The sequence below is a fragment of the Lathamus discolor genome, chromosome 6 (assembly GCF_037157495.1).
Source record: "Lathamus discolor isolate bLatDis1 chromosome 6, bLatDis1.hap1, whole genome shotgun sequence".
NCBI lineage: Eukaryota > Metazoa > Chordata > Aves > Psittaciformes > Psittacidae > Lathamus > Lathamus discolor.
This window is the reverse complement of record NC_088889.1, coordinates 39430322-39456340: the sequence shown is the minus strand read 5'-3', so window position 1 is coordinate 39456340 and position 26019 is coordinate 39430322. Positions and strand designations below refer to the sequence as shown.

The 26019-nt window shown below is 37.5% G+C and overlaps 1 protein-coding gene across 10 annotated transcripts in view; it reads left to right on the top strand.

Annotated features, from left to right (window-relative positions):
- The window catches only part of MIPOL1 (mirror-image polydactyly 1), a 193929-nt gene that overhangs the window by 85763 nt on the left and 82147 nt on the right, over positions 1–26019 (top strand). For all 10 annotated transcript variants that reach the window (XM_065686253.1, XM_065686249.1, XM_065686247.1 and 7 more), the window contains one exon: positions 10706–10813. In XM_065686253.1, the coding sequence (XP_065542325.1) occupies positions 10706–10813 (108 nt within the window). The remainder of the gene's footprint in view (positions 1–10705; positions 10814–26019) is intronic.

Here is a 26019-nt window from a genome sequence, read left to right as displayed (position 1 = left end):
AAAAGAAAGGAGGAAAGATGCTGTATTTGAAGGAGAGAGACTAAAGAAACTGGAGAGGGAAGACTTTTGTTTACTCCTTTCAGGAATGAAGGAGGAGAAGTAAAAAAATAAAATTGCTAATAAAAGATAAATTTTGTGACTTTCTGAAATTTGTGTTTGTTCCTTTTATTAGGAATACCTAGTCTTTCATAGTCCTTTCACAGTCTTCCTCATTAGAGATATTCAAAAATCATTTAAACATAGTTCTATGCACCTGGATTTTTGTAGCCCTCCTTGAGCAGGAGGACTGGGAAAGACAACCTCCAGAGATCCCTTCCAGTCTCAAACATTCTGTGATTATATTTCCATGTTAGAATGTGCATAGGATCTACAAATCTTTAGTAAGAAATGTGACTGGGTTTTGAACCCATGTGATAAAGAGGTGGCTGGCTACTGAGGAATCTGCCCCTATCTTACTGAAGACAAAAACTCAGTGGTATATTAGGTTATCTGGACTTACTAGGTATTGTGACTGCATTCAGTCACATTTCAAAATATTACAGCTTGGTGTGCCAACAAATCACACAGTAGTTAGAGCTGGAGTTTAGAATGACCAACGCTGCCTTGCAATATAGTGTGTAAATGAATATGTAGCAGTTGCATTGGTTTGGAAAATGGATACTAAGACCATAAGTAAAAGAAGATCAGAACAATATTTTAATATTCTGCTGCCCTGAGTGGCTTCTTTCGGACCTTTTTTGTAGTACTTGCTGCTCAAACAGGATGGAAATTGTTTCAGGCAGTCAGTAGGGTATTTCAGTTCTGGTTCCCTTGTAAGTAGTGTACTAAAACATGCCCTGCTTAAATGGCAAACTTATTCTAAGACAACTTTGCTGTTGTGTCATTTTATTCTTTGAATGTTTTTAAAGTTATTGAGGTTACTTACTTCGAATTATTTTTTCCTATGCAGCAGTTTCTACCCTGAAATCGTCTCTTGAATCTGTATGGTGGTATTTTAAAGTTTTATTGTACTTACAGACCTTTAGAATTCAGCTAATAAAGATTTTTTTTTTTTTGCTTTGCTTTTAAAAGAGAGTCTTGACTCTTGAATGATCATTTCCTCTTATGATAAAATTTTAATTAGTATTCTCCTTTTGCTGAATTATTTGAGAGTAATTTCCATTGCTTTTGAATATAGCACACTGACATGCAAGCTATATGAAGTTCATTGTAGTGTGCCAATTTCTAGTGTTTCAACAAGTCTGCGGGGGGGGAGGCGGTGAGCAGGCATACTGACTTTGCATACTACTCATCAGCTTACATGCTTAGTTTATACATTATTTATTAGACTTATAGGCATGAAATTAAAAAATTGAATTAATAATGTGACTTGCATGTAAAACAGAAGTCACTTATATTTGACAGGCAATTAGGGAAAAAGCCACCAACACTCTTAGGTTAGTTGAATGCATTTTTGCTTAATTTCAGACCTAGAACAGCCTCATGAATAATGTTTGACTCCAGGTTACTGGGTTTGTATTCTGATTAGAAATGACTGTAAAGAATGGATAGGAGGTGGGGTAAGATTTGTAACTTATGTGCAATGGAGGCAGGAAACTGAAGGCAACCCAGTTTTGTGGCTTCAGCAGCTCCTGCTGTTAGGTTTCCCCTACAGATCATGAGTCTGTCAGCAACCCCCTGTTAGCAGAGCCGTGGTAGCCTAGTGGCACAGCCAGTACAGGAACCCTGCCAGATGACCTGTGAATCACATATAGCTCAAGAACATCATGTTTTCCTTTCTCTTTTTCTCCTTGTGCATTTTTTATAATGAGTGTCATTGATTAGGAAAGTCTTTGTGCACCTGAATTCTTTGAGAAGTAGATCACGCTTGTCTTGATCTTTGAAATGTCGTCACTGAAAGGGAGTTTAATATATAGAGAATGGAGTTGGGTGAGAGTGTGTCAGAGGGTTACTTAGTGCTGTTGAATAGCTGCATATGTAAGGATGGTTAACATGAAGAGTGGAAATAGTTAAACTTTAAATCTGAATTTTCTGAATGTCTTTCTGTGTGCTTGCATTCCTTGAACTGTTCAAATGAAAATAAGTGAAAGCTTGTTTTGCTGCATTTTGAAGTGTTCAGAAGTAGAAAGGGAAAGGAATGGTAGGAGGAAACCAAGTCAAGTACACAGCATATTACCTGCCTTAATACTGCAGGTTGTAACTGGCTCATAGTGACAAGGAAGACAAAAATGTTTCATTTTTATTTTTAAGCATTTCTTTTTGTGGCTTCAGATGGAGTAAGATGCCATTGCACTGCTGCTGTGAGAAAAAAGGCGTTTACTTTTAAGTGCTTCTCTTACTAATAGAATATAACATTTTAAAGATGCATATGTTTCTGAGGCCTGAGCGCTACAAAAACACTTCTCTTTCTTAAAGTCCCAGTAGTTCTAAGCTGCTGAGCATTGTATAAATAATCATTTAAACACATTTGTTGATGATTTGCCAAAGCTTTAAAGCGAAGTATTTTCTTCCAGAGGTTAGAAAACGTTAATTCAAAATTATAATTTCATGGAAAAATCTCTCTAGTTATTACTATTTAGAAACTCGTTTATTACATTATTTCTTTCAAAATCATCATTTTAAAAGAAAAAGGATAAAATGTATTTATATAAATATTAAGTGCTTCCAAACATCTGCAGTTCAAAGTACATAATTCACAGTGACACCAAAGGTTGATTTGTGTTTTGACTGGATGACTTTGGTATTATTTCTGTCTGCAGAGGAAAGAGTTGTGCAGCATCCAAGTGGCGCAAGATGTTTGCCTCTCCAGAAATTGTGATGAATTTGGGACAAGGGGCAGATTGTTCACAAAAAAAAAAAAGATATATATATATATTGAGGGGAGGAGAGATGGGCTGTTGAACTGAGAACACTTGCATTCCATTTCAGCTGGGAGCTACTCTGAGGTTCAGATCATTATAAATGAAGTAAGAAAAAGTGAACAAAATAATAAACTAAGAAAAGAATCAGCTAAATTGTTTTTGTTTGCTTCACATAATTGTTTATTATATTTATATTTTTAGGTCATCACCTGTAGAAACATAACAGGTGAAAAACTATCCATGTTTCTTTGCCCTTTTCACGTTTGGTGTCTAGAATAATGATTTGTACTTCCATTGTTCATTGCAGCTGAATTTATGTTAACTGATTTCAGAATGTCTCTGCAGTTTATAACTTCTGAAACTATTATGCTGTGTAGTAGTAGGATCATGGTATCCAATAAGGTCATCTTTTAGTGGTATGGTGCATTTTCTGTGAAGATACAGTGTGTCATTTACTTCACTGATGAGCATTTTGTTTAAAATGCGTAAAGGCAAAAATACATGCTGGAAAACAGTGCATCTGCCATTTAGATCAGCTCCTACTCTTCCAGAATTTGGACAACATAAACCATTTTCACAAGTTATTCAGTAGGAGCTAGGTTATCTTTATTTTTCACTACTTCAGTAGTTGAGATACCAGTTCTGTAAAAATGAATGATTTGAGGTTACTCAAAGAATGACTATTAAAGGTATTGGCAAAAGCAGTTTTAATATTAATTTATAAAAGTGTGATTTAACAGAATTTAGTGGCAAGCTTCACTCATTTATTACATGGATGAAGCATGCAAAGGAAAGTCAAGGTAAAATCAAGGTAAAGATGATTGATACAAAGATTGAAGACACATAGGAAAAGGGGGACCCTCCTGTTGAGTCACAAGGTTCAGAATAAGCCCCCTTGATTTCTAAACTCCTAGTGGAGCCTATGTGTGGCTAGGTCTCAGTCTCTCTCAGCTCTTAGTCTCAGACTTGGTCAATGGATTAGAGCTAAATGATTACAAGTATACCAATTCAGCACAAGACCAGCAAGATCTTCATGCATAGAAGTCCACAGAATGCGATAGAGTACTCACTGTTTGAAGCAAAGTTTCTGATAAAGAATCAAGTCATTAGTCACGGTTTGACCCATGGTAAGTGACTAAGCACTCACTTTATACTTTTGTCTAACTTGAGGAAAAATAGGGTACCTTACATTTAATGACAGAATAAAGCTATCTGTGGGAGGCTTTGGCTATGAACAAGATCTGTTTTTAAACTACAGAGACTTCATAAGACTAATTGGGTGAGATCACATTAGACCAAAGATCCACCTTCCTCACTACCCTGACCCCACTCAGCCAATAGTCTAGGCTCAGGAAGTGTATGAGAACAAGGCAAGCATGTTGCGGTACTTCCATCTACATACTATCCCTTTTTTCAGCAATATCATCTTGTGCGTTTATGCCAGTGCTGGTTCTTAAGATTATGAGCATTGAAGATTTTGACAATGACTTCAGATGAACATTTTCATAAAGTGTGTACAATTTGGATGAGACAATCAAGTGTAATTTAGAATTCAGGAATGAAATTTGTTCTGAATTTTGCCTCATCTTAGTCCTGGTACATTTATTTCATTAGACTGTGACCCTCATACCTCTGTTAACAGAGACAAGTCAATTCCTTTTTTTTTCCCTAGCATATAAGTTGCATGATGCATTGGCCCCTCCCATGCCTTCTCTCCCCCCGCCCTCAGCATATTGCTAAAAGTTCGGGAGGGGTTAGTTTGTATTCCTCTTAATGAAAGATGATAGAAAACATAGTACTCTGTATAGTAAATTTAAAAGCAAATATAGATGTATTAGTATTAAAGAGCCACCAAGACTGCATTTGTAGTAAAGTTTACTTTTTTTGTTGTATTCAGCTTTAGCTGTTGCTTCCTTAGGCAAGGAGTGTCACAGTACCCTTTCTTTGAGTCAAATATACACTGAAATGGAAAACGCACTTGACATTACTATCTTTTCAGTGAGATGAGAGCAAGGGACTCGTGTAGCAAAATATTTATGTCTCTTTGAAAGCCTGTGAATGTTCTGATTGACGTAAGTAGCACAGAGTTACATATGTTTCTGCATGAGGGCTCTGGGAGTGGGTGTTGTCTTCATATAAACAACCTGCACAGGGACCAAATGGGTGTTGCTCTGCTCAATGTTAATGCTTTGCTGTATTCCGTCTTTGTCTCTACTAATGTTATTTCTCCAATGGCTTGTACTCTTGTGTAATATCTGTACCTTTTACCTTCAGAATACCTCACTGAAATATCATGTTAAGTAATGGTCAAAAAATAGCTATCAATCTGTGCAGGCATAGCAGGCACCCTAACGCCATGTTCACATGTTATAGGTACAAGATGAAGAAGATAATGCTGAAAAGCTGGCAGCATCTTAAAGATGATTTGTTTATACAAGTGCTAAAGTTATGTTTGATATGTTAATGCAACCTCATTTTCTAGTAAAGGCCAAACACTATTAAGTGGTTATCTGCATTGATTTTTCTATCTTCTGAAATACTCAATTCATTGTAAATCATCTTTACTCTTTTTGAGTACCTGGAACTAGGACCATCTTTGAACAGAATCTTTCTGGGTGAGCCTCAAGGACTTCGCTCGTGTTGTTCTCCTGATCCACTTCTTGACCTCTCTGTCAGTATCCCCTTTAGCAGGTTTTTGCAATTTTTTGAGATTTCCCTCAACAGTCTGATCTGGATAGTTACTGAAAGGGGTCAGCAGCCACTGCAGGTTGAACCGGTGCCTCTCACAAACATCCTCATTCTGCTGAATCATGTTAGCTGTTGCTTGTTAGTAGCATAATGGTCTAAATTAGAAGATGGGAGAGAAGAACAGGTGACTAGTGGAGTTCCTTCTGTAACTAGTGGAGTTCCTCAGGGGTCAGTGCTGGGACCGGTGCTGTTTAATATTTTCATCAATGACCTGGATGAGGGAACTGAGTGCACCATCAGCAAGTTTGCTGATGACACAAAACTGGGAGGAGTGGCTGACACACCAGAAGGCTGTGCTGCCATTCAGCGAGACCTGGACAGGCTGGAGAGTTGGGCGGGGAGAAACTTGATGAAATTTAACAAGGGCAAGTGTAGAGTCTTGCATCTGGGGAAGAACAACCCCATGTACCAGTACAGGTTGGGGGTTGACCTGCTGGAAAGTAGTGAAGGGGAAAGGGACCTGGGGGTCCTGGTGGATAGGAGGATGACCATGAGCCAGCAATGTGCTCTTGTGGCCAAGAAGGCAAATGGCATCTTAGGGTGCATTAGAAAGGGAGTGGTTAGTAGGTCAAGAGAGGTTCTCCTCCCCCTCTACTCAGCCTTGGTGAGGCCGCATCTGGAATATTGCGTCCAGTTCTGGGCCCCTCTGTTCAAGAAGGACAGGGAATTGCTTGAAGGAGTCCAGCGCAGAGCCACAAAGATGATTAAGGGAGTGGAACATCTCCCTTATGAGGAGAGGCTGAGGGAGCTGGGTCTCTTTAGCTTGGAGAAGAGGAGGCTGAGGGGTGACCTCATCAATGTTTACAAATATGTGAAGGGTAGGTGTCAGGATGATGGAGCTAGGCTTTTTTCAGTGATATCCAGTGACAGGACAAGGGGCAATGGGTGTAAACTGGAGCATAGGAAGTTCCACGTTAACATCAGGAAGAACTTCTTTACTGTAAGAGTGACAGAGCACTGGAACAGGTTGCCCAGGGGGGTTGTGGAGTCTCCTACACTGGAGATATTCAAGGCCCGCCTGGACAAGTTCCTGTGTGATGTACTGTAGGTTACCCTGCTCTTGCAGGGGGGTTGGACTAGATGATCTTTTGAGGTCCCTTCCAACCCTTGGGATTCTGTGATTCTGTGATTCTGCAGTTGCTGTCCATCCTTTCTTTCCTGTCTGATTCTCTTAGCCTTTTGGTATGTGCCCTGCTCTGCTTTTCATTTTGTGTCTTAGCTGCTAGTGATATGTTCTCTGCTGTGTACAAGGGTATTTGTTTCGAAAGACTGAGTGCATTTAGAAAAGCATAGACATGTGGTTATGGTTAAAGGGAAGATTTGAGTTCCCATTCCTGAGAATGGATAACGTTGAGGTGAAAACTGTACAGCTGAGCACTGACGGTTGCTCAAGGAACAATTGGCGCAGGCTTAAAGAAGTTCACCTTGTGATTTGAGGGTTTGAAAAAAGAGAGGAAAACTTTTTCTGATTGGGTTTGGGGTTTTTTTTTGTATCATCTGTATTGCCTCTTCTGGCTGTAGAGCTCTGAATGCACAAAGTAGACCATGTGATGAAACTAATTCTTTGTCGATTGTGTCATCATAAAATGATGTTACTATTTGTGAGGCTTTAAATATCTTTTACTCAGCAAAGTCTTTAGCATTCTGATCAAGGCACATTCTCTGACATCCATCTATGTTGTTCTTATTCTCCTTGATGTATACAAAATATCTGAGGTAAAGAAGCAGTTTTCTCAATTAACAGCCACTGTTAACTAACTAACTAACTAACGTCTTTCAGAACATTTTAAATTCACGGGAACTTCCATTTAAGTGTGCAGTTACACCTCAGATTGGATGTGTAGACAACCTATGTTGCACAAAATATTTTGTGTCTGAATTTAAGAGGACTCTGAAGGTTTCCCAAGTATGAGTTTTCACAAGTTTGGAATAACAGGATTTAGACATTCTTATTTAAAATATTTAAAATTAAACACTTCCTTTAGCTTTTAGCTTTCTTGAAAGGATACAGCCAACATTTCCTTTCTGCCAGTACTGAATTGGACGATGTCTTCTCTTCACTGTACTCCAAAAAGTATTTTTATATATGTTTTTAGAAGGAAATCCAGTTTCTTACTTGCAGCTGTTGCCATTTTAGAGTCCTGGAGCGAACCAATAAAAACACATGTTCTTGTAAAGAACATCTATTTTTACTGGATCTTTCTAACAACCAATGACACAGAATTCAAAAAATGTTGGCTCAAATGCATAGAAGGGATGCATTGTTTTAAATTCTATTTTTAAAACTTTTCTTTACAGCATTACACAGAAATTTCCTATGCTCTTTTTCTTGTGAAAAAGAGTGCATGCTTTTAGAATGCTATTTTAATGCTTTAAAAATAGTTCAGGTATCAAAGTATTGTAGAGTATAAAATTTCTTAGCTAGGAATAAATACAGTCTGATTGATAATTCAGAACATGTTCTGTTAATGCATTATTTCCAACATGTTAAGACACTTATGTTTAGAGGTCGAATTAGATCACCATTTTTGTCAGTGATACCTTCAAAATGGAATACAGTTGTATGCTGGATGAATAAGCCTAGTTGTTGGTTTGGTTTGGGTTGGTTTTGGTTAGGTCGAGTTTTGTTTTGTTTTGTTTTTTTCAGATATCAACATTCTTGTGGAAACGAAATTAAAGATTACTTACAAAATGGTATAAAAGTAATCATATTAAGGTTGACTTGATAGGAAGGCCCATCTCTTTTACGTTACCTGTGCTGCATCTTTATCGTGCATGCTCTATATATGCTACATGATACTAGAGTCCCACTGCTAGTCCTGTTTTGTTCTTAGCTTGGTTTTGTTCTTAGCGTATTTTCACTTCCTCTTTGGAATCAAGAGAATAGCATGAATATAAATTAATATTTTAAAAGTAGATTGAGGTTTTTGCCTATGTAGTAATATTTACTGTAAGAAACCTGTGTTGTTATCGAGTTGGGAATTCCAAAGCACTGTTTTGAAGAGTGTTGGCAAAGCAGAAAAGTGGGAGGCCTGCTGATCTTACATGATGTTGTCTGTAAAGTATCAAGATAACGCCTGAAGTAACAATTTAATATTTTTTTTATGGTGTTTAGATTGTGTGTGCTGCCGAAAAACAAAAGCTGTTTGAGAAAAAAATGCATAATCTGGGTTTAGTTCTTCAACAGTTTTAGTAGAACCTTCGTGTCTGCAGACATAATTTGCATACTGGACGTGGTAAAATAATTACAGCTGTCATTCTGTGATTTGTGATTTTTTGGTGTGTGTGAGTTAAACATAGAAATTACATGTCTCAAGTCTGTAAAGATATTTGCAATCAAATGTATCAACATTTTTTCTGTTTCGCTATTTTAATGGAAAGTGTGTTTTTCTCTTTCTTTTGCAATAAAAATGAAACTCTGCATCAAGAAACTTTATAACAGACTCTGAGAGAATGCATTAGGCCAGAGAGATTTGCTGCCTTTAATATAAGTAATCCTATCAGAAATGAGCCCAGACTTCTAACAGGAGTAATGGAATACAACAATAGATTTGTGAATTGAGTTTTTTTATTAGTGCTGTTGAACACCTACACTTATTTAAAACTTATTCAAATGTAGGATTGAATCATTCTGGTTTATATACAATGCTATATACCTGATATGCAGTACATGGCTAAGGACTTATTTTGTGTCTTAAGAAGTATGTGTATTGGTATGTCTTTAAAGTTTCTGTCTTGATCCTGTAGTACTCCATATTTTACTTAGACCTCAGTTATAATTTTTGCAGTCCCACAGCTCCTATTTCACAGTTTTCCATTTTGGGTTGGGTTTTTTTTGTTTGGTTTTTGATTTTGCTTGACATGGGCCATGCTTTGTTATCCCATGTACTGAATTGCTCAATAATAGGTTGTATACACATGTATGGGAAGCTCAGTTCTGTGTTGTCTAGTCACCAAAATAGCACAAGAGAGTGATGATTTCACATCAGTGCTTTTGAGACAGCAATGCTTGTATGGGCATTGTATAATGATTCTCATTCCTTTTTTGTTAGTGTTTTCAGAAAGTATTTATTAAAATCCTTTTTATTAATTTATTTCCTTTTATTCTAACAGCTTTGGGTTTTGGTGGTTATATCCAAACTACTTGCTTGTATTATACCGTTGTAAAGAGTATTCCTGCTAATATTCTGGTTCTCCGTAGTTCTAACAGTTGTTCCTTTGCACCTTCCTGGTACTTTGTTTGGGTTGGTTGGTTTGTTTGGTTTTTCCCTCATTTTTTTCTCTTTTTCTTTTTCTTTTTCTTTTTTTTTTTTTTTTGTGAATAGTGGGGTTTTAATAAGATAATGATCTGTCTGCTGACAACTAATTACTCTTTCAAACCAAGGTAACTGGGCAAGACCTCTTACTCTTACCATAAAAAATAGTGAAATATACTTTAGCTCACAATTTGCAGCTCTTTAATCTTTAAAATAGGTGTTCAGTGGACAGCAGTAAGTATACATGTGTATGCATACAGCTGCAAACGTTAAATTTTTTATTCTTTGTCATTAAATTAAATATTTAAACAAAACAATCTTAAAACTTCTTTCAAGATGTGATGTGTGCTTGGAAATTAGAGTAATCTGTTAGTGTGAAAAATACAAGTAGAAAAATTACATGTATATTTTCTAATAAAAGTCTGGGTCTTGGATTTTGGAAGAGGTTCTTTGCTTTTCTAAACGCATGTATTGCTTCCTTTATATCCAACTACTTAATATATAAAAGCCAAAATCTAGCCTTACATTGGCATGACTAGGAGCAGAAATTTAACCTCACATTTTTAAGATGTTTTAAAATATTCTGCAAAATGTCTTTATTTGATACTAAACTTAGGGGTTTTTTTTTGGCATACAGTTAGACCAGGAAGAAACTGAATGAATAATGATGCACATTTAAAAAACTTCTCTGTAGTACTGGTCTGGAATTGTGACTTGCTTTTGTCTGGTGCTTTCACTACTGCAGAAATGGTGATGGGGTTATTTACGTTAATTCATTTGGGTTGTTGAAAAAAATATGCCCACACTCCTCTACTTAATGGGATTCTTTCCTCGTTGCAGTGCAAACGGCTGGAGCAGGAGCTTCATCATCTGAAAGAGCAGAACCAGACTTCAGCAAACAACACGAGACATCTGACTGCTGAAAACAATCAAGAACGTGCTCTGAAGGTAAATCTCCATTTCTTCTTGCAGGCAAATTAAGGTTGTAAGCCCCTGGTGCCAGCTTTCTGGGCTGCATATATCAGTTGTGTACATTTCGGCAGAAGTGAGCTATGGTGTTTGCCAACAACCCCTTCTTTAAACACAGATACAGCACCCTTCTGCTATGGTTTTATTTTATTTTGTGTATGAAAACAATAAGGAAAAAATAACATATCCTCCAAGTTATTGGGCCAGTAATTAATGCTAAATTCTTGCTGGTCTGTCCTTGCAATACTGCATTTTATAATGTGGAGGAAACTGCAACTGTCTGCCTCACGGTACTTTTAAAACTAATATTTTAAAGCATGGCTGTTTGATCTGCTCCCAGCAGTGTGTGCTATATTAATAACATTGTTGACCGATACTACTAGTGACCACATAGTTGATACTACTATTTGCAAAAGGGTAGCTGGTTGGAATTGGGAGGAGGAATAATAAGTCTTGTCAATAAGAATAAAAATGAGCAGAGAGGCGGGAGAGGGTCAGAGAAAGGACAGTAGAAAGTGACAAGTTATTGCTGCTTTGAGTAGGGGAAATTGTAACGTCAGTGGAATGGATAGCTACGTAACCAGCAATCTTTACCGCTAGCCAGAAAAGAGACTCTGCCAGGTAAGATGTACAAGCATCATGCACACATATTCAACCACTGTATTCTTTAAAATCTCTTTCATGGGTAGTGGAGAGACTACAAATACAGAAGTTACTCTGTTGATACTGTGTCATTGTTTTAAAACTGTGTTTGACTTAGGTAGTAAGATCCAAACCCATCTCATTTATAAGCAGATTTTCCTCTGCTTCCTTTTTCTTTCTTTTGTATTCTGGAAACACCATTATTCATGTAACAGCTTTACCAATGCAAAGTTAGGAATAAAGGTAAATCCTTGTGTGGTTTGAAATTTCTCAGTTTAAAAAAAAAAAAAAAGAAAAAAGTATAATGAGTAAATGGAGAGAGGCTGTGTGCCACACAAATGCTGTATATTCCATGGGTTTATAACTGCCATCAGAATCTACGGTGAATACTACAGAATCAGGTGTGCAATACTGAAAGTATTCCATCCTCAGATTATTACAAATAGAGATGTAAACATTCCATCCTCAGATTACTAGAAATAGAGATTGTAAACATTCAGGGCTGTTTCTGACCACAGTAACAGCATTGTTTTGAATCTGGTGTCACTAAAATTTAGTGCTTACTGAGCATGCTGCTTATTGAACATAGTATTGTTTTTCATTAATGGTATGCTGACTTTTTTTTTCTGTGTCATTGAAAATATTATGCACAGAGTCCTTCTGTTAGAAAACAGAAATGTCTTATTGAAACTACACTTTTTACATTTAATATTGCCTGACATAATGCTTACAGAATAATTATATTTTCAGAGCAAGTAGTGACTTAATAGTTCAGAGTGTTACTAGGATTTTCTTCTAAGCCTGATATTGCTCTCCCAGCACCTAATCTTTAAAGAATTTAATTTCTGGCTGTTACAGGCATTTTTTGACTCTTCAAAGTTAGAGGTTAATTGGTAGTAGCATTTTATAGATGACAGTCAGGGGAGGAAAAAAGGAATTCTTTTCAATTATTTATAAAGTTGAATTTTTTTTTATACTATTCCTCTGTAGGGTTTGCCTCAGTTCGTGTTACCATTGCCTACAGTGAGGACAGGTCCATCGGAGTCCTTTTAAAAGGCTGATGGGTCAGGTTGAATTCTTGACCATGGAAAATTTTAAATTCCCCCGTGAAATATTGGCAGCAGTAGTTAGCTTTGATATACAGGGCATGAACACTCATCCTGACCTAAGCACTCATGTAAATGAAAAGCTTATCACTCCTTTTTAGTGTAGCTACAGCCTAGAAAACAGGGAGTGGCCGGTAGGGATGAAAGTCGTGTCAGCAACTCCCTTAGAAATGGGTTTGACTGGTGCTCTGGGCCTGGCTGCAGCTGGCTGGGTGGCTCCTGCTGCCAACAGTGGAAGAGCTCCCTGCCAGAGAAATATCCGTCTGGAGCCCTCTGACAGGTAACACCATGTAGGGTCTATGGCACACACCTCCCTTGTCAAACCCTCTTGTTATTAGCTTCCACCTTCTGCCCCTTGTATGCACTTAGTAGCTACTGTAAGCACTACATGCAGAGTGCACGTACAGACCCAAGAATCCCTTTCTGTCTCCTCTCCACTGCGCATCACCCTCTGGTCTTCCAACTGCTTTTAGAGAAGTAGGACAGGCCATTTGCCTCTCTGATGCAGGGTTAAATACCAACACAACTGGTTTTATTTTCATCATGAGCCAGAGAGCTACGTTTACTTTACCCTCCTCCACGTACAAACTGAGAACTGCGTTGTGTACTATAATTCAGATGTAAACACTGTCATGCAGAAGGATTACCAGTATCCCTTCTGTATCTGTCCAGGACAGTTTCGATTAGAAAGTTGGGGGTTTAAAATATTTAATTTTCCTTACTTTCTTAAACTTATTTAATATTATCTGATTTAGTTTGGCAAAATATGTATTCTGGTGATAGGTGGCAAATGAGGAATTTGATCTGCTTTAGAGTAACAGAAGTGTAAACATCAGATGTAACCTAAGGATGCTTGCAGTCTTAACTGGATAAAAGAGCAGTCATCAGGATCAGATGGATTAAGGATGGCATACAAGTTTGTGATAACAAAGGAGATCAATACCTCTATAGGGTCTTGAAATACTTAACAATAAAACTTAACTGGTTAAAAATCATCTTACAGTAGGGAATTGCCCAGAGGAACAAAAGCATAAAACTGGTGCAGAAAAACTGCAAGATTTCAGCCTTATTTTAGTTATATTAGCTCACAGGGCTGCTGCCACCCTTGAGGTAGCAGCCGCCCATAGAGTGAGACAAAGCAGCAGAGGGACAGATTGTAACTGTGGAGAGGTGTAGTGGCAGCAAACAGGTCAGGTCCAGGATATAGAAATCACAAAGATGACGTAAGCGCTCTTGCATACTTTTGATTTTACACTTTTAGATGCCATGTCACACCTGAGGATCATGTGACAAATAAAATATGTGACATGTAAGACATGCTGTATGGACCTATACTGTGCCATTTCATCTTGTTGTGAAATGTAACATCTGCATGTCTTGTAAAATAGCTGTTCTTAACTAATCTGTCATACATATTAGTAGTGATTTAAAATTTTCATTTTTAATTTTTTTTCCATATTTAATGTATTTATTGCATTAAACATTCTTCATAGTGATGTGGGTCACTCAGTCCCACAATGCCAAACTGGTACACCTAATTTTTATAGTAATCTTATTGGTCATAAGGGATTGTATTAATTGAACAAAAAGGCCGATTTCAAATCTTCCCTCTGGGCAATGCCCACAACTGCACAGAGGTCATTCAGAGAAGCATGTGGGCCCCTATTTCCGTAGTTAAAGTAAAATAATCCTCTTCTTTGTGAAACCATTTTAAAAAAATCTCTTATAATATTTCAGATTGAATTATAGCTAAATCTTTTAGGGATAATTGCTTCCTAAGGGCCTATACATCTGCGCTCTTAGTACATTTTCATAAAGTAAGATCTGCAAAGTGCTCTGCAGTTCTAATGTGTCAGTCTATATGTAAGATTATTCATTTGTGCTTGGCCTTCATAATTAACATTTGGTCTCTGCTGATTCTGATAAATGTATTCCCACAATACAGAAATAGCTCATTCAATTAAACGTAGAAAAGTTGAAGAATTGCTATTTTTACATTAAGTGTTCAAATATTGTGGTTCATTTTAGTGTTGTTAGCTTCGTGGTGTCTAGGTTTGAAATGCAGATTTTAATACATTTTCCTAAAGAAAAATAAAGATTTTTTGCCAGGTGTGTCCTCTTTACTCAGTTGGAGAAGTCTAGGAAGTGTCTTGTGAAACAAATAATGTTAAAATTCATGGAAAATTCTCAACTGGATTTGAATGAAACAAGGAGAGATGGCTTTTTCTTCATAGGCCTGATATTTCTAATTAGGTGGCACATTCTTCATAATGCAGCTATTAATCTGCTGTAAAGACCAGAGAGACATACTAATTTTACTTCCCAGCCAAACACTCCAAATAGAGAAGAGGGTTTTTTCATGGTGAGACACAAATCAGGTGCCCTTTATTGACTAAATGAGTTTACACCATCCAAGTATGATGTCATTAGAACTTGTGAAGGTTATTAATCTCCTTCAGAGCTGTTAAGATGTTAATCTTTGGCTATGATTGGCTTGTTTTGTTATGGTTTTTCTGACTAATCAATCTTTTTAGTTGTGATTTTCTGTAGAATTAGTCCTACATACTTCTATGGTTTTATGAAGAAAATCATAAATTTAGAATCAGATGCAACAAAGTGATCTGAAGGAGCTGTAAGAAATTCATCATCAGTAGTGTCGTAAAGCAACTGTAGGTGATGTCATCTGCTTCCTGCTGACATATAACAAGGGCAAGGAGTCCACCATGCGTAGCAGTTTGTTAGTTGTTCCAGTGATCATAGCTGTGAAAAAGCCACTCTAAAAGACTTAAGTATTCCCTGATGCCTGTCCTAAATTGTATTAAGATCTGTTTTGATTCCCAGAGTTTCCCAGATTCTTCATGTAGCAACTATTTGTTATTTGATAAAAGATGCTTTAGAATGTTGTGCTTACTTCGGAGTTGTTGATTGGGGGCTTTTTCAGTGGAGCAACTCAGCAATAGTCATATGCTGGACAGTCATGCCACAGTGTTTTCATTTCACTCTCCAATAGTGACCCTAAAGCAGTATGTGCCCTCATTTAAATGCCTGGGCAATGTTAGACACAAATTTGCTACCGTGTCAGTAAAACTTGTTACAAAGCACATGAGATCACTGTTAATTTTTAAAGTTGAAGTTTGCTGCAGTTTGAATGCTTGAATTGCTTTTAAGTACTTAGTGGAGATGGAAATAAAATACCTATTAAAGCTTGGAACATGCTGCTGAAAATCTGTGGATAAGAATGCACATTTTTCTTCAGTTGCTACTTCCTAGGCACTATCAGAGTATAGTCGCAATCTTAATTGCATTGAGCAGAGCCTTTGCTTGTGCTGCACCCAAAAACACTTAATCACAAGGTCTTAAAAGGTGTCACTAAGGTTAGACCCAAGTCTGTTCAGCTCTTATCCATGCTAGAAGCATGATTAGTCACTTTATGGCTGGGGTTATTAAATAGTATCATACACCTCAGAGGATATCAGTGTAAGCCTGTGCATTGTACCATAAATGAACAGTAAAATGTGGCCATGTGCAAATCCAGAAATAATTCTGTCTGTGTTCCACTTCAGTCTTAATTTTCTGCATACATTTCTGTTTAAGTTGTAGTGTCTCCAAAAGCCTTTGCTATGGACTTCTGACAGCCCACCCAGTTCTCTGTATGTATGGAGTGGGAGAGTGACCAACATCCACCCTCAGTCCCAGTGGAAAAGTGTGAGCACTGGTCAAGTGGTCTTTAAAGCAGTCATTTGAAGTTTCTTTGGACCCAGTTATTCCTTTGAGCCAGATGTCATAACCTGGTCCTATGGTCAGTTCGGGTCCAGGGATCTTCAGCCAGCGATTTCTCTTTCATCTGCTGTCTTACATTTAGGAGTGTAACAGTTTGCTTACATGTATCCTCTATAGGCAAGAAGTGTCTAATTTAGCACAGGTATTTGACCATGAATCAAAAAGCTGAGTTCAGCAAGTTGATCTATTAGTATTACTTTCAGTGACCAGTTTTGTTTATTGTTTTGGGGTTTGCTTTTTTTTGTAGCCATCCAGGCTTTTAGGCTTTGTTTAGTTATGAAGATAGGCTGAGGAAGTTGGGGCTGTTCAGCCTGGAGAAGAGAAGGCTGCGTGGAGACCTAATAGCAGCCTTCCAGTATCTGAAGGGGGCCTATAGGGATGCTGGGGAGGGACTCTTCATCAGGGACTGTAGTGACAGGACAAGGGGTAACGGGTTAAAACTTAAACAGGGGAAGTTTAGATTGGATATATCAAGAAGGCAAATGGCATCTTAGGGTGCATTAGAAAGGGAGTGGTTAGTAGGTCAAGAGAGGTTCTCCTCCCCCTCTACTCAGCCTTGGTGAGGCCGCATCTGGAATATTGCGTCCAGTTCTGGGCCCCTCTGTTCAAGAAGGACAGGGAATTGCTTGAAGGAGTCCAGCGCAGAGCCACAAAGATGATTAAGGGAGTGGAACATCTCCCTTATGAGGAGAGGCTGAGGGAGCTGGGTCTCTTTAGCTTGGAGAAGAGGAGGCTGAGGGGTGACCTCATCAATGTTTACAAATATGTGAAGGGTAGGTGTCAGGATGATGGAGCTAGGCTTTTTTCAGTGATATCCAGTGATAGGACAAGGGGCAATGGGTGTAAACTGGAGCATAGGAAGTTCCACGTTAACATCAGGAAGAACTTCTTTACTGTAAGAGTGACAGAGCACTGGAACAGGTTGCCCAGGGGGGTTGTGGAGTCTCCTACATTGGAGATATTCAAGGTCCGCCTGGACAAGTTCCTGTGTGATGTACTGTAGGTTACCCTGCTCTTGCAGGGGGGTTGGACTAGATGATCTTTTGAGGTCCCTTTCAACCCTTGGGATTCTGTGTGATTCTGTGTGATAAGGAGGAAATTCTTTCCTGTTATGGTGGTGAGACATTGGAATGGGTTGCCCAGGGAGGTTGTGAGTGCTCCATCCCTGGCAATGTTCAAGGCCAGGTTGGATGAAGCCTTGTGTGGGATGGTTTAGTGTGAGGTGTCCCTGCCTATGGCAGGGGGGTTGGAACTAGATGATCTTGAGGTCCTTTCCAACCCTAACTATTCTATGATTCTATGATTCTATGGCTATGTTCTTAATGATGGTCTCCTCCTATCTGGTAGTTAATGCTTTAGCACTGATAGATATTTAGTATTCATTGACCAAACATATCTTAATTTGTACAGGGAGCTGAAAGTTAAAATAATTGCTTAAATGTGCCATAAGCAACTAATAAAATGTTTTCACCTGAAAGAAAACATAGGCAATAGTTTGAGATGAGACTTTTGCCCTTCACTGAGAGTGAAGTTGGCCGGAGTCTCTTGAGAAACACAGGCATCCAGAGACTGATAAATCTGATTTACAAGTAAGGAGTTGAAGAGAAATGATGTTTGGTAACACTTGTGTGATTTTCAGTGATCAGCTTGTGGTGTCATTAAGGGCAGTTTGTACTACTCTTGGTTCATTAAGGCATTACTGCAAGCCAGAATTTTCCAGAACTCATTCAAGCCTTTGACTGTTTTCAAATTGAAGGAAATAAACAGATGTACCCAAGTTCTTGTCTTTGCTTCCTTGGTTGCATTAGCTATGCCACCTTCCTGTATCAGTAAGGCTGCCCTTTCACTGATGGTGCTGTCTGTCATGGCAGCCCTGTATGGACAGTGTTCTAGGTGTAGTAGCTACTCAGGATTTCTGGGACTCTATTCAAAAGAAAGAAGACCAAGTAGTGGTGTGTGTTACTTAATTCTGAAAGACTTAAGGTTACAGTGTTTCAAAGTAAAGTAATATGTAGATGAGAATGAACATTTATTGGCAGAACAACATTTGTCCTGAAAAGGATCCTGAGAAGAGTCGTATCTGTCTAATCAATTCTGGGTGTCTTAGAGAACTGTATCTCCAGGAATTTTAGCATGCTTCATGTTGCCTGTAAACAGCTGCACAAGAATGGCACTGAATGTGTCTTGGTAGACTGAACAAGCAGAATCTTGGCTGAAAGAGGTTGTTCACCTTGCCTGAGGAGTGTTAAGTCTTCCTTTTCTTCTATTAACAGATGCTGAACATCTCTTAACAAAAGCAGGCATATTTATTGAACTTTGATTCAGTTCTAAGCTTTAAGGAATTTATTACTCATTCACGCTTTGTGTTTGATGTCAGCTTTCATCTGCTCTGCTAGAAATTGCAGCTTTCAAATTTCTCTTGGCACCAGATTACTCTTGACAATCTTAAACATCAACAAAGTGTTTGTGTATACTGTAAATGTCCGCTTCTCCTTGGGGATGATGTGGTCATTCAAACTTTTTGGCTGAGTCTTATAGTTTTGGTTTGCATTTTATAGGTGGAAACTGTCTTCCCACGAGGTCAGTCAATGTTACTACTTCTGACTAGCAGAAATATTATTTTTGATGAATGCAGCAGGTTTTTCTAGTTTCAAGTTAATCTGGATTATCGTTCTCCCAGTCATCTAGGCTGCTTCCTCATCCTCACTTTTGGTATGCAAAGAATCATCTCTTTCATAGTAGTAGGCTTCTGTGACTATGAACTTACTGTTGATAAGGCCCTCTCATGCACTTTCATGCACCTGCTTTTCCTTCTAACAGAGTAGATTCCACTGTATGGTTGATTCATTTGATAGCCGTCTGGGTGACTTCCTGGAAGTTCCTTTCTTGCCAAGTGATGCTGCCACTTGGCCTTCCATTTTCAAGGATGCTTTGTTTCAGTTGTAAATGTTCTGCAGCATTTTTAGGTTTTTGTCTATACTCACTCAAAGGACCTCAAAACTAGAATAGTTTATGGCCCTGGGGCAGATCTCAGATATTTCTATTCTAGAAATAGATATCTGGAAATAAACAAATGTTCTGAAGTTGTAGAAAACAGAACTAACTATGCAAAACTATACAACCTATTCAAATATACACTGAAATTCATCAGTATCTTGTAAATTAGAATCACAGAATCTGATACGTAAGACAAACATGCTATAGGAACCACAGTCATGTTAGGAAAGCTACTTATATGGAAAGGTGTGTTCTTATAAGAACACAAATTCTGTTTAACTGTAATCATAAGCTTTGTTGTCACCTCCAATAGTATAGTTTATCACCCAGTCAGGGGTTCATTTTTCCTTCCTTCTGCCCAATAATACGTCTATAGTACTACTATGAACCTTTGTAAAGTCTGAGGAGGTGTCATATTGCTGCACTTCTAACAGCTATAAAAAAAACCCCAAACAAACAAAGCAATAGTCTTTACTTTCCCACTGGCATGGACCTTCATTTCGGGATTACATGAATGAGGAACGAAGGGCATATGTTAATCTAATTGTAAAACAATCATGAAACCTACTTACTGTAAGAAAAGTAGACTCTCTCCTTCACTTGCCACTTTCTGATACTGTAAAACGTATCTCCAAGATTAAGAGATTAATCTTTAAGAGATTCTAAATCCGAAACAGTTTTGTACATAAAGTAGTAACTGTTTCCTGCAGTGTTTAAAGAAGCTCTTACCCTTAGTTTCTCTTAATATGGTCCCTAATCTTCACTGGCATATTTTTCAAAATATCTATCAGCATCATACAATAATAAAACAAAGGAAGTACTAAAATATTTAGCCAAGTTAACTTTTTTCCTTTCTTAGAGGTACCGAGTATTAAATGATGCTGGAGACAAGATACCAGATTTAATAAATGAAGAGGAGGAATGACATTATTATATATTGTTCTTGTTTCAGATTTCTTGTTTCTTTCTCCATGTGAAATCTGTTCTTCATACATGCAGAAAGTGTGGTAAATCTTAATTTTCAAACATTTTTTCAGTGTGGAGCTGTACACCATTCACATTTTACGCTGCACAGGAAATGATCCTTTTTGTTTGAGCAGCAACTGTAAAGAAAATCTTGAGTCTGAGTGCACAATGACATGTCAGCTACTTACTTGTCCTACAATAAAATGTATAAAAGGTAGTAACCTAAGCTGTTGTGCAAAAGGCAAGCTTACAGGGTCATTAAATAGCAAAGGTCTTGCTCTGACCCATCCATGACCTCCTTATCTGAAATGCCTCTCAGAATTGATAGAATCTACTTTAGACCTTGGGTACAGGAAACCAGGGTTAGGATAAAGGATCAATATAAATATTTCAGAATTATAGTTATTTACTAAAAAAGAATCTTTGGTCCTTGTATGTTTAAGTTTGTACAGATTTCTGTTTAGAAATGGAGAACCCTTTCCTGACATTTTGCATGGAAGTGATCAGCTGAAGTAGTAGAAAGGGGACAGATGGTAAAGACACTGAAATATTAGGTCTTAGTATGCTTGTAAGGCTGCAGGTTAGCCTTGATTCAAAAGCCTCAAGATGCTACATGTTTGCTCTTACGTATCTTTTTACTATAATCTGAAAGTCTCTCCTGTTCTGTTCACAGATGAGAAACTTTGAGGTATAAAATGAGATGAAGTCAAAAGAGCCCATGACCAGGAACTGCAGCTTGGTGCTTAGCCATCATTTACTCAGACTCATTTTGCCTGTCCTTTTTATTTTCTATCTATTTATTTGACCTGGTGCAGAGGTGCATTTTTGTTGTTAGGACACTTTTAGATCGCTGAGAGGCTTTGAAAAACCCTTTCTTGTCCCCATATATAAGAGCAAAATCCTGATTTGAATTCCATGTGTGTGGCTACACAGAGATGTAAGGGAAACGTGGACTTTGCTGTTCACCTACTCAGGTTGCTAAGGGGAAGAGATGTGCTCGTTGCGTGCAGCAGGTCTGTATTTCTGCTCTAGCAGTATACAGGTGATTAGGAGAGTGCTTGAAGAGCAGAAGGAACAAATGGACTTGGATTTATTTTGATATTTTTATTTTTCTTCTATAAAAGTGGATTTATGAAGTCACATATTCCCTGCCTGTCTTCCAGTAGATATTCCTACCCTTTCTTATGAGATTATGGACTGGCAGCTGGACTTTGGCTTTTCCCCACAAGTAAGCTTTAGAGAAGTCATATGTTAAAGGGTCATGTAGTAAATTTGAGATTCACTAATTCTGAGTTTCCAGACCTTAACCATAAAAAAAACTGTGTGGGCACACTATTCAGAAAGTGAATTATCTTTACTGATTAACACAAGCACATGTAGAATTTGGTGTATAAAATTCATTAGCTTTGTTTTTTTATTATTTGAAGACTTGGAAGATATAAAGTAAGCTTCACACCAGCAGAAGTATCTCAATGCATTAGGATTTCAACTGTACATATATTAGGTTTATCTTCATATTTAGAAACACTGCATGCATAGCTTTCTCATGTAGCTCATTACACTTGCACAAAAAATGAATTATTCACTGAAAACATTCAAAGAAGGCCTGATTTCTGCCATGAAATATGTTTGCAATTAAAACTTCAGTATCTTATGCCTCCAAAATTCGGTCAGCTGTGCTGTTACTTCCAAAATTCAGCCTGCGTTAGTTTTAAGGTAAAGATATCCTACAAAGAAAAAGCAATAAAAAGGTGAAATTAGAAGAGTTGTCTTTAAATTTTGGATAGGAAGCTGAAGTAATAAATACTATTGTATAACAGTAAATAAGTGTATATCACATTGCCTGAATGTGTTATTAATGTGTATTGGTGATCGTGTGAACCTGCTAAGCAGCCAACTTTGCAATTTAAAATTAAACTCAAATACCCAAATGTCATTTTGTAGTTCAAGTCAATATCTAAAGAAACCTTCTGGGACTTCGTTTTCTGATTTGTGTTGGTTAATAGTGGATTTTCCACCTCCAGAACTGATTTTCCACTGAAGAGCAGATGTCATCTTTCACAGTTTTACTAGGCATATTCAGATTTCACACAGTTTTATAAATGTGTTGTTTCCTTCTGGATCACAGTCAAGATGATTGTTTCAATGCTTGTTTCTTTTCTAAAGAAATACCTGCTGTGCTGGAGGGGTTGTTAAGATGGTGGTGGTGTGACTTGCACAGAGTTCATTCTTTACAAATACACTGGCCATGCATTTTGAACATTTGAGAGAACTTATTTCTAAGAAAGTAGTTCCATTGAGTTGCACATGCACTTAAATTCTAATGGGACTAGGTCACACAACTGTGAGGCCTTAGGCTGTTAAACACACATTTTGACTGTTTTGACACTATTCCGAGATCAGAGAGAACTCTGATCAAATTTGTTTTAACAAATATCTTATAGATATCTTACATAATACAATGAGAAGTACATTGTTGGTTTGCTGGCTCTTTCAGAAGAGCTTAGGCTGGAATACATTTTAACAGGAAAATAAGTTTGATGTCCACATTAAAAGAATCTATTTTCCTTTTCAGTGAAAACATTGTACCCCTTCAAAAACCGCTCCACCCGAAATCTCAAGAGCACCTCTACTTTAACCATGCTTCTTACTGAGTTCTTTGGGCAGGGGCGGGGCGGGGGGGGATATATCATAAAATACCTCATTGCTCTGATACTTTTAATTCTTCATCCCATCTTCCAAAAGGATTTCTAGTTGAAAAATTGAGCTGTTTTCTGCACTGTTAGTAACTGAGTACATGGTTTGAATACACTGAGCAGTGTCAACTAGCCATATTTTGAAGAGATACAGATTTCAGACTTTTTCCTTCCACATAGCTACAGGAGTGGCATAGTATATCAAAGCTGAACATTATTTTTTCTTATTGTGTTAGACATTTAAGCATTTAAAGCTATCACATAAAATGAATTGGTTTAAGTTCATTATCTGCTCCTATTTCTTACAGTTGAGCAGTAGGAGGAGAGACTGGGAAGAGACTGACTGAAACCTTGGAAATGCTGCTGATAGCTGCTTCTGTTTGGAATTGCTATACAACAGTAGCAACAAAAAAACTCATTTTCCAAACTAGATAAAATAAAATCTGTTTATCCGGCCTATTAAATCTGTGTGCCAAGTTTCAAGCAGATGCAGTTTTAAGCTCTGTAGATGCTAAATCCTGAAACATTTGGTCTATAAACAAAATGCTGACATCAAATACAGCATTGCTGCTAGACATAGTAATGGTGTGTGTATGCTGCATTCACACAAAATAGGGAGATGATTGCTTTTTTGTATGTTGCTTGGGGGTTTTTTTCTTATGTTAGAGTATTAAAACAGATATTAAATTTTATCATTAATGCAGTGCGTGGTCTCTCTTCAAATCCCCTTAATTACAGATTGACTCCAAGGATTACACAGCATGGATTTTAATTTTAACTGAAACAAAAAGAAAAGCTGCTTAAAAATTATTCTTGCTGAGTGACTTGTTGGACCACAAAACAATTTTTAACATCTTTTGGCAAGTGTTATCAAATTTAAAATATTAGAACAGAGCTAAGTGCACCTTGAAACTCCAATTGTATCATGTCTACTTCCCAAATGTTTTATTAACTTTGTCCTCACAAAGGAATGTCTGCTTCTTGTATTTTTGTTTTTTCAGTTATTCTTTTGGAGAAAAAGACCCACAGTCTTGCTGAGATGTATTTATGTTTGAAGAAAGTGACATCAGATTTCATATTTCCTTTCTTTGGTAATTTGAGAAAAATTACCAAGCAGAGTTGACATTGTAGCAGCAACAGCATATTTCACACTCCTGCGTTGTTTCCCTTCTGACCCCTATCTTTAGGACTTAAGAGCTCCACTCTGAAAACTTTATTCCAGCCTAAAACTTAGAATAGCAGGTCTGAGTCCAGAAACAACATTTTCACAAACTGGGGCCTAATCCAGTAAGCCTCACACAGGAAGCTACTTCTGTGAGTACCTATTATTCATCAGAGTAAAACTTTATGGATCAGTTTATAATCTGTTTCTTAGGGGGGTGGGGGGTTCCCCATTTCTTAAAATATAAAATCAATTTCCCAATTCATTTCAGTAAGTAAAGCTAAATTTTCAGAGTTAAAGCTTTATTAGGATTTTTTTACAGTTTTACTGTGTATCTTCTGCCAGTTCTTTAAGACACACAGGGGGAAGAGGGGGAGGAAAGTTGCCCTCCACAGCTGCATCAAATAATAAATGCCCAAAGCTGAGTGTCTGCAACTCCTGTTGAAGTTAGGTGCAGCTGAAAGTGCCCCTTATGTCTCAAAATGTGGATACAAGTTTCTTGCTTCGAAAATCAGCTCCTTTTGTGGCTGAGTAATAACTTCGAATACAAAAGGCTGGAGGAATGAGAAATTAGCTTTTGGTCAGGAGGTCACTGTATTGCTGAGGGATAAATCTATCATTGCTGTTTAATGGTAGTTAGTGGTTTGATAAAGTTCCTCTAACCCTGTTAGCTTAAAACATACTTTCTGAGACTTCTTAGATCTGCAGGTAAATAACACCATTATCGCTGCATATTTGTATGAGGTGAAATTTTTGCATTTAAAAAGGATTATTTCAACAAGCATTTCTCTCCTCTTTTTTAAGCTGTCTCTGAATTGTTGCTATCACAGTGTTTGATGGTTTTCTCTGCTTGTGTACTAGTGCACTTTTTTTAATTGATCAGATAAACCTTATTGCTCTATATTATAGCCAAGCATACACCCCTCCTATTTTTAAAACTATTTCTAGTGCAAATCAATGAACAAGCTAATTTATACATAGTATTGTTCAGACTAATTTGTCCATTATAGTCTCAACTGTATATGATTTTCAAATCGTGTGCTTAGTGCAGAGGCCAGGAATAATAACAAATGAGGCAAAATAGTGACTAGGGTTGCTCCTTACAGATTTCTTGCTGTCTTAAGATACGTAGCTTAACAAGAGTGCTTGTGTGTTATTTCTTTTAAGTATGTGGTAGGTAATGCACAGCACCCTCGGTGACACTGGCTGATGGCAGGAGTTTGATGCTTTATATTCATTGCAGTTGTGTTCTCTTGGCTATATTCAGTAAAGCTTTAAATGTATTACTGGTTAGATTTTTAAAAGTATAAAAAAAATAGTTCATCATTTTTGTCAAAAACAAGATAAATGGGCTAAAGGAAATTACAATGACTGATTTTTAAAGTAAAGTTAAATTTTGCGAGTCGTCTCTTGAGGCCAGTTTGGTCAGATTGTGAACTACTTTGAATGCCCACTGAAGTTAATAGGGGATGAGGAGGCTTGAGGCTGTTCAGATGGATCCTCTGATAAATAATACTGTCTCTTTACCACACCGGACAAAATCTGGAAAAAAGAAAAATCCTGCTTATGTCTTAACATAAATAAATGTGTGCGTGAGCACTATCTCTCTTCTGAATGAAAGATAGATTTGTGTTTGTGTTTGTTTATGTTGGAGTACAGGGCACACTGTAAGTCTGGTGTCTGGTTTTTGAAACTGGGGTGTGTAAGCGTCTACATCAAAAAGAAAATCTTTCTGGAATCTATAGGCTGAGACTGACAGGAAGAAAATCATCCTTTACAGTACGTAAGACTTGATTTTGACATATGTTACCTTTTCAGCAATGTTGTATGTTTGCA